The 9,521-nt window shown below is 30.6% G+C and overlaps 1 protein-coding gene and 1 long non-coding RNA gene across 4 annotated transcripts; one reads left to right on the top strand and one right to left on the bottom strand.

The window, feature by feature from the left end:
- Positions 1-1,519: 1,519 nt before the first annotated feature.
- LOC135842160 (post-GPI attachment to proteins factor 2-like) lies at positions 1,520-9,172 on the bottom strand. Of its 3 annotated transcripts, none has more exons than XM_065359543.1 (5): positions 8,261-9,172; positions 3,194-3,382; positions 2,870-3,116; positions 2,569-2,787; positions 1,520-2,484 (listed from the first exon to the last, which is right to left on the bottom strand). In XM_065359543.1, exons 1-5 carry the CDS (start codon positions 8,705-8,707, stop codon positions 2,357-2,359), a joined length of 1,230 nt encoding a protein of 409 aa, XP_065215615.1. In that variant the 5' UTR covers positions 8,708-9,172; the 3' UTR covers positions 1,520-2,356. The 3 variants fall into 3 exon arrangements, with proteins under 3 accessions (XP_065215615.1, XP_065215616.1, XP_065215617.1); XM_065359544.1 differs by lacking the exon at positions 8,261-9,172 and adding an exon at positions 3,669-3,817; XM_065359545.1 differs by lacking the exon at positions 8,261-9,172 and adding an exon at positions 3,460-3,606.
- Positions 6,702-9,195, top strand: LOC135842161 (uncharacterized). Its single transcript, XR_010558076.1, has 2 exons — positions 6,702-7,879; positions 8,008-9,195. It is a non-coding gene; the product is annotated as an uncharacterized LOC135842161 (long non-coding RNA).
- The last annotated feature ends 326 nt before the right edge of the window (positions 9,196-9,521 follow it).

Genomic DNA, 9,521 nt, shown 5'->3' with positions numbered 1-9,521 from the left:
AAATGAAAATGTATTTTGCTGTCTTATTCGAGTTATTAAAATATCTTTGCGAAGACTTCGTATTTTCATCATATAGGTAATCGTTGATCATATTCGTAAGTAAGTACTTCTTACGATAGCAATAAATTTATTAAAAAAAAAAAAAAAAAAAAAAACGCACCAGACTAAGCAGCTTTTGAATATATTTTCAAAATAATCTCGCTGAATTTAGTACAAGTGTGAGCTTACCTTTAAGATATAAGGATCACCTGAACGATATCATTTTATATCTTGTCATCTTTCATATTTATAGATGTAAAAAGCGATAAAATATACATTCGAATGAAATCGAGCATATTAAAAAACGAATTTTCAAAAAGACAAGTGAAATATTACTATTTGAAAATCTAATGCTGTAAGGAGCAGAGCGTCAAGCAGGATAAGTACAGCTTGATTTATTTTTACATCTTGAAATATGTAATCGAATGACAAATGATCAATTTTCAAAATATATTTCAATATTTTCAGTGTTTCTGTTCTTGAGAAAATATTTTTCGAATAAAATTATATCTTTTGTATTGATTTTTAACGTTTATATTTTTAATAATTATTTCCTCGTTATTTGGGTAATCGATGAAGGTCCCCTACCAAATAATAAGGCGCGAAAATACGTGAAATTTTAAATAAAAACAAACAAACTTATTCTCGTAAGCATCTAAAGTGAGAAACACCTTCTGTAATAATTTTTAATGAAAAAATACTTCCCCTTTTTCATCGTTAGGACGACAAATTCGATGAAAGGTATTATTTTTTTCATTACGTTAACCCCTTGTCCTATTACCTACTTGTAGTTATGCTTAATAAATTACAACGATGAACATTTGACAATGTTTCAACAACCATCGTGTTCTTCATTGTTAACTATTTGTTGGTATTTGAAGAAGCCTACATCTACGATATGCCTTCGTATTAACGATTTGTTATCGTAACCGATACCTAGGTAACCGTTCTAGCGAATGGTTTTGGATTATTCATAATTTATTGCATTGTATTAAATGGTATGAAAATTGTTATCATTACGTGTACGAGTAATTTAGTTGGACGATTTTTTAATGTGTAGTCGAAGCCGAATTTTCTCAGCTTTAAATATGAAATATCGAACTATGAAATTGAAATCGTAGGTGTAAAAGTATTTTTTAGAATTGGACAAGATTGAAGAGATTTTTTTCAACGGTATTTTCATCGCAATGAGTTAAAGTAACGTGTTATTTTACAGTAATTGAGGTTTCGTTTTCGTACATATTGTTATCAAATCGATTAACGACGAGGTACAGATGTTCATTTTATTATTCTGATAGTAATTTCAAAGTACCTCCTACCTGAATTCAATTTATTCATTGTTCGTGTAATCACACGATTCGATGATAACCAATATACAATTCTGACATTCAATCATCATATTGATAAACACAACAAATTGTATCGTTTCATTGAAAAACTCGTGTAACAGATTATTTGCATATTAAAACACGCGACAAAGTAAACGCAAATTAATTTATTGCAAATAACAAAGCTTTGGAATATTGATTAAACTAATTGACTCGAGTAACATGAAGGTATACATCACAATTGCGCGTCAATTTTTAATTGACATAAACATATTTACTCAAAAAAAAAACAAAAAAAAAACGTGACAAAATAACTTAAAAATTAAGTGAACATTTTCTAATAAAAGTATAAAACATTGAACGAAGTAACAATAAGTATTGCATATGTAACGTACGAGTATTTCATCAAAATAGATGTATAAAAATCATGATTCTAAGGTTGGCAAAACTATTTTACATAGAGTATCATGTAAAATAATCGTTTAAAAAAGTAGTACATCGTATAGGTGGTAGTATCATCGGTGTAATTGAAGCTTCGAGAGTTTATATTTTTGTTACAACATCGAGTAATATTAGAATACTTTTTTTTATGCGATACATTTTTGGAAATAATTTCAAATACCGTATTTTTGAGACATGGTAATTCGTAGTAGTAGGGTATCAGTCTAATTGATTAAATGCCTCGCTTACATCTACATCATTCTTTCATCACAGATAAACAACAAAAATACAAACTTAAAATTGTAACAGAATCTGTGTAGGTACGAGTAACGGCCACTCGAAATCCAAGCGTATAAAAATAACAAAAATAATTTTTAAAAATATAAGCTCGTATCGCGTTCGATAATACTTTCAAATTTTAGGTTCACAAAATATGTTTAACAACATAGCCACTCGTTGTTTCGTAAAAATAATGAGTTATTGCGAAATTAACAATAAGTAGGTAAACATAATTCGACGTTGCGATAAAACTACGGCAGCAAATCATGTCATCTTACATCAATTCCTTTTTTATAAACCGTAATACACTGATCTTTGAAATCGAATAGGGCAGTTAGATGGAAAGCCATATTACTAAGAACCACGATGTATTCGAAAAAGGCGAACAGAGTATAAACTGCAAAACAGAGGGAAAAACACGAGTAAATAAAATGAAATACTAATCGTTGAAGTAAATAATTTGAGAACAGGAAACGCTTACTTCCAGGTTCGCAATACTTATTATGCCTCAGGAAGAAATAACCAGCTGTACTGAACGATATGGCATTTACAATCAGTAATCTGGTTTTCATACGTAACGAAAAAGCTTCAAATTTATCCATCGTGTTGGTCTTGCGGTGATATCTGAATAATATGCAGGTGAGCAACATGTATAACTCCGAAGATGCCATAAAAGTAATAAAACATTTTTCATGAATCGCTGAAACAAATTCAAAACGTATTCGATATCGTATTACGATATTCGTGGATTTTTCTATGACTCAAAACAAACACAAACATACCATACGAGCCAGCTGATGACAAATAAGTCAATCCTAACAAAGAAATATTCTCTATTACGTTCAGCGTACAGGCCACTTTGGCGATGTATTGTTTTTGGTGTTTTATCATCTTCAAATAATACCGATAATAGATGCTAATGAACAAGAACCTTGGACCAGAATGAAGAGTAACAGCTGTCACCCAAACAATGTATTGAGTCATGTGATTTCCAATCGCTGCCGATATCGATGGAAGAAAATTCCATACCTGAATTAAAAACATATTATTAATAATTATTTTTTTTTTAATATGATAAATCTGAGCTCAATTTTGAATATTATTACCTTGCAGTGAGTAAAAGTTGTTTCCTCGAAATTATACAGAATGGACCAAACGACACAAAATATGAATGCGAAAAATGGCAAAGATATGGTACACCATATTAGCTTGGATAGTGGAAAACACAGATAATATCCTTTCGTCTCATCGTAGTTGAATATCAGATGTTTCGATTTGACAACCATTTTGCATGTCTGTAGAAATATAATACATATAAAAAAGAATGAAACTCGAGCCAAGTATCAAGTGTACCGTTGGTTTGTTTGCATACGCAGTAGTATTAGTACGAAAATAAATCTGTTTAATAAATGTCTTCGGCCGGAAACAGCTATCATGAGTCAATTAAATCAATTTTCATTTCAAGCCGTATCCCATCACGAGCTTAGGGTGTACCAGTATTCTTAACATACGTACGTATCGATATTCAAACTTGAATTAATTTAATGTAGATAGCTATTTCTGGGAAGCGAAAGAACTTACTTATAGGATAGAATAATATTTAATTCATTTCAATTGAACCACGCAAAATGATAACTTCATTAATTAATAATTTAAAAATTAACGATTAGGAGTTTTTTTTTTATCAGAAGTTCACGTTTCTTATCATGAAATAATCACAATAAAAAAATTCACAAAACGCGGGCGAAAAAAGTAAGTAGGATGTGAAAATTATCCTATCTATTTTAGTTTCAAAATGAGACGTTTGAAAAAGATGGCAGCACTTGAAGAAAATTTTGTGAACCTTATTTTGTCAGCTCGCAGGTGGATGGGTTCAGGGTTGCATCCGTAAAATACGTTTTTGAATTTGAATTTTTATGATTTTTTTTCAATTATTTTATTTCTGTGTCATAACCTTGAATTTTTTTTATTAGTTTTTGCTTTTTGAATATTGTTGAACGCTCTTTCGTTCTAACTTTGTCCGGTTCAAAAATCTGTCCACCAATTTGGAATTGGGATAGGTACCTACTACCTACCTTCCATCTTGAGATTTTTTTTATTGCTATATTTACATTTTACACATAGGCTTAAGTGTTTCTCTGCCCAGTGGCATGAAACTCCGAAAAAATATGACTTTTTTATTTCAATTGTCTCCCACTTCGCCTGTCCGGTTTGTAGATTGGAATTATTGGACATTGAGATTCAGCGAAGTAGGTAGGTAGTAGATTAACTAGATTTTGTCCAATAAATTCACTTGAGAAATTTCGAGTCCAGTTCTGTGTGTTCAAGTTGGAGGGCCTATAAAAGAAGCTGAGCATCGTTAAGTCTTGAATATGTGATTTCTGATCCAAAATTTCTTCAAACAGGGTGTCTAACAAAATTTCAAAATGAAAAAAAATGACTTTAGAAGGACTTTTAGTAGGACTTGATTTTCAGCAGGTCATATTTCGAGCACTTATGGAATTTTTTGAGGAAGGAGGGGGGGGGGTCAAAATTTACATTCAAGTTCTTAGCCAAATTTTTGTAAAAAATGTTTGCTTTTCTGATGATTTCAAACACCTTATTTTATTTAAACAAGTAAACGCCAAAAAGGTAACGTTTCACTCCAATTCTTCGTTTTGTTTTCTCCTTATCAATTATAAAAATCAATGAATATCACATCATGTTCGCTTAAAAATCAAAACTCAAATTCTTCTACATATTTCGATTGTAAATATTTCATATTATTATTTGCGTCAAAATTTTGAAATTTGAATAAGTAGGTAGTTTTTTTGTTGAACAATTCAAAATGGAAATAGGAAAGCAAACGGACCCGAACGAAGCGAGGGCAAAAGCTCTCGAAATACTGATTTTCGAGAGCTATAAAAAACAATGTTTTTTGAGTTATGAGTTACTTATAGAAAGTTTATCATTTTGTTTCAAAATTTTAAAATTTGGATAATGATTTTTTTTTTGGAAAAATTCAAAATTGAAAAAAATAAGCCAATCAGGCCTGAGCGAAGCGAGGGCAAAAGCTTTTGGAAATCAGTATTTTGAGAGGCATAAAAACGATAGTAGGTAAGTATTCGAATGATGATTTTTTTCAAAATAAAAATTTTAATTTAAATGAGAAAAGCAAACGGACCCGAACAAAGTGAGGGCAAATCCCGAAAATTAGTATTTTGAAGGGTATGAAAGCGATGTTTTCTTGTATGATATATGAAGAAGTTTATTACTATTTTTTTTTCAGAATTTTCAAACTTGAAAAAGAAAAGCAAACAATCTTGAATGAAGCGAGGCCAAAAGCTTTCAAAAATTCAATCATGTTTTCAGAAGTAAAAATAAAAAGTTTCTTCATGGGGAGAGGAGTTTATTTTTCTGATTCAAACTTTGAACATTTCTTGAATTTGGACAATAAGCTTTCTAGGCGGGAAAAGAATATGCTTTCAAAAATGTGTAATTCAAAATCTAAAAAAGTCGACAAATGAGTCTTTTTGTACAAATTTAAAATTCCGGAAAAAGGGGGAAAATTAAAAATTTGAATAAGTCATGGGGGGGGGGGATAATTTTTGTAGGATATGTAGGATAAACAGCAGTGTTAGACACCCTGTCAAAGCCTTCCAAAGTCAACGTATTGTGAAAAAGTTTTGATACTGAGGTACTCTACTCACATAAGCGACTTTTTCTCGACAGACGATTCATATTCAAAGATTGAAATTCTCCAATCCGCACATTTGAGGTCATAATTCTGTTCAAATTTTTAAAGATTACTTTTTTGTTTGAATTGAAATTCTCCAATCCGTACATTTGAGGTCATAATTCTGTTCAAATTTTTAAAGATTATTTTTTTTTGTTTGAATAACTTTGATAAAAATTTTCAAAGTAAAATACTGTACTCATGCCTTGAAAATGAAATGCACATTTTGAGTCAACTCGAAATGGTAGTCCTAATTTATAGGAGAGTTTTTGAGCAAAAGTAGTTTTTTATGACGAGCAAAAAAAATGTGCAAGAGTTCAAAAAACTAAAAAAAAAAAAAACATAAAACATGAAAGAACCGTTCTTCATTTCTAATTCAGTCCTCAGTTTTCACTCGTCATTTTTTTGCTTTTTTGATACCTACATATTTTAATTTTTGCTCTTGGGTTTGGTTTGGTGGTTCAAACTTTTCTTTTTTTTTAATTTTGTTCTTGAATTGATGGGTACGATTAAGAACAACATCGAACATGAAATGAAATTTTAATGGAGGATGAAATAACATAATGAAATCACATTTTAGGGAGTTGAAATTAGATTGAAGTTGATGGTAAGTATTAATTTTTTTCCAATTTTTCAAAATAATCAAAAGATGTTTAAAAAAATTCGAAATTTGAAAAATAAGTCAAGTATTACAATGCATGTTTTCGTTGTTCCTTAAACCAAATCCTAGAAATTTGCAATAATTGAATTACAAAAAAATCAAAATTTAATTTCAAAATTAATACAATAGGTACCGAATTTCATCGTTATTTTCATGAAATTTACCCATAAAAATTGAATACATTTTTTTCTCAATTTCAGTTAACAGTTCTCAAATTCTGGGGTTTTTGATTCGGTTCTGAAAAATAATCTGGAAACCAGTTTTTATCCAATTCCGGATATCGGTTCTCATTTTTTAAAAAATGTTTTTGGATTTTGAGAGTCAATTTTGAATTTATGAATTTTTTCACTCTTTAAAAATGAAAAAACGAATAAAAAATGCATAGAGAGAAATTTTACGTAGGTAATCATTATTTATCAATAAATAAAGGCATGGTCAATTGGTCATTCGTTAGCCGAGTTAGATACTAATACTTGATTGGGGGGGGGGCGAAAATGAATGAAAAAAGGGAAGTTACAGTTTGACTTTGAAGATTAAAAGAATCCATGAAACATGAATTTCAAAATTAATGGTCAAGTTAGTCTTAGTCAAGTAATGTAGGTACCTACTTGATTTTTTTTTGTTTTCATAGAAAGAAAACAAATTTTCAGGGCTTCAAACCCGAACGTTTTCGGGTACGGGTATCGGGTACGGGTACAGAAAATTTTTCGGGTACGGGTATGGGATTTTCTTCAATTTTCGCCATTTTTGATACAATTTTGATGAAATACCTGAAAAAATACCCGATCTATCGGGTATTCGGGTTCAAAATAGTTTAATCGGGTACGGGTTCGGGTACAGGTATTCCTTGTTTTATTTTTTCGGGTACGGGTACGGGTTCGGGTACAGAAATTTATGGATTTTTGTTCGGGTATTCGGGTATTCGGGTACGGGTACGGGTACGGGTTTGAAGCCCTGCAAATTTTAAAGAACTAGAAAAGAGCGACCTAAACCCTTCTAAACCTATATCTAACGATTGAAGAAATTGATAATTAATTAATCATGTACTCTAAACCATTGATCTAAAATTTTAAATTTAAAAAAAATCAAAACGTCTAAAGTCTAAACAGCAATTGCACCTCATTCACATGCAAGCTGACAAAATAAAGTCTAGTACTAAAAGTTGTTGACAAATAAAACTGATAATAACCGTAGCGATAAGAAAAATTATGGAAAATTTTCTTTTAGAAAATTAACAATTTCGTTTTCATTATTAATTTAAAATTAAATACTATTCTTTCGAGTTGATTTTTTACCCATAATAATCATGGAACCATTATCCTCTTACACCATCAGCAATGTTAGCGCTCAGCAAGTGTTGGATTTTGTCGAACTTGGTAAACTTGCCGGTGTCACCATCTCTTACGACATGATGAAGTAAATTTCTCACTCTATATTTTTTAATTAGTCTCTTTATCATCATTGCTTATTAGTTTGATATTCCTACGTTAAAATCATCCGATGATAACGATAAATATTTTCATATGGCTTTCCTTTTTACACAGAATCATTCTAGAAATGTTGAGCAATGGTATAGAACCCGAAGCTGTATATCAGTTATGCGTTGATATCAAGAACGAAAGGAAAAAGCAAAAGAAAAAAGAGAAAATTACGCACGTTACGCACTGACGAAGTAAAAACCAAGTTATTTTGGAGCCAAGTTGACCGGTGAAAATGTAAAATTCTCGAAACATCATTTTTAAATAATTAAGATCGAAGAATGTTTATGTTTTAAATTATTATGGCAGCTTACCATACCTCCCTTTGTATTTCCGAAATCTCTGCGGTATTTTCTGCAGACTTGGGCTGCCAATTCAACGATATTTTTTCTTTATGGGGTCGATCCTTTTCTGCGAATTCAACTTGATTCGAAATAACGTTTTTAAGATTGTGAACTGTATTATGTATTTCTTGTCCATTATTATTTAATTCTCTTTGGTCGTTTTCTTCGTGATCTCGTGTCGATTTCTCTGTTATTGTGCTGCATTTACTCGATGTATCTGTATCAGTAGTGGTGATCATACCGTAGATGTTTGATAATTCTATAGAGTTGAAATTTTCGTCCGAGTATGGAAATTTTTCACATCCGAAGTTGGACGAGTTTGTTTGTAAAATAGTATGCCCTTCTGCAACCATCCATATCTTGAGGTCTTGTTTGAAAATTTTCGAAGAGTCGTTCGCTGTTGCAGCCATCAAAGTTTCCATGTCATTTGAATTGTACTCACGTAAATCGCGAACTCACTTCACTAGTGTTCTTTAAAAATAAAAATAAAAAAATACCAACTAACAACCATCAAAAGAAATTTCTAACTAGACAGTTACGGTGGTCACTTCTATTTCAAAATAATTTAATGTATTCATTACGTATGATAATTTTATTACAAAATCTGGATATTTTTGCGTTGAAAAAAGAACACGAGCGAATTAAAGATTACTACATGTACATAGATAGAGTACCAATTAAGATAGGGCCAATGAAAATGAGATGAAAATAAGGAACAAACATTAATGCGTGTACAATAATCTTATCGTTGAAGTATTTTAAAATGGTAAAATTTCCACGTTACATATCTGCCCGCTTGCTGCTCAATTAAATCATTACTATTATGAATTTGAGAATTGTAAATTACTTGATAACTTAATTGTGTTTGCGGTGAATTACCGTTTAAATATATTTTTATTTCTTTTTTCAACTAGGATTATTTATGATCAGTCTGTTGTGACATTCGTGAGTTAAATGATATGTTTTGATTAATCGATTATTATTTATCGATGAATAAATAAATGATAGAGATTTTAAACCCATTTTAGCTCACGTTGGATGATTAATCCCAGAAACATACGATGGATTTTTCTGATATGCGGTTGAAAGATAAAACTGTGCCACTTTTTTAAATTAATTTATTTTTTTTAAATAAAAAAAGGTTGCTCTATCAAAAATTATGTCCTGAATTGAAAATTAATCAATTGTGGACCTATCTCCACTTCACTTTCTGATCAAAAATCGATCAATTGAACT

The sequence above is a fragment of the Planococcus citri genome, chromosome 3, assembly GCF_950023065.1.
Source record: "Planococcus citri chromosome 3, ihPlaCitr1.1, whole genome shotgun sequence".
NCBI classification, from domain to species: domain Eukaryota; kingdom Metazoa; phylum Arthropoda; class Insecta; order Hemiptera; family Pseudococcidae; genus Planococcus; species Planococcus citri.
The sequence above is the reverse complement of the archived record's forward strand: the minus strand, read 5'-3'. Positions and strand labels throughout refer to the sequence as shown.

Coding starts and splice junctions, on each gene's coding strand:
- LOC135842160 (XM_065359543.1), bottom strand. CDS start 8,707: ATGGAAACTTTGATGGCTGCAACAGCGAACGACTCTTCGAAAATTTTC. Junction 3,383..8,260: donor TTTCGGAAATACAAAGGGAG/GTATGGTAAGCT, acceptor ATATTTCTACAG/ACATGCAAAATGGTTGTCAA. Junction 3,117..3,193: donor CAACTTTTACTCACTGCAAG/GTAATAATATTC, acceptor TTTTTAATTCAG/GTATGGAATTTTCTTCCATC.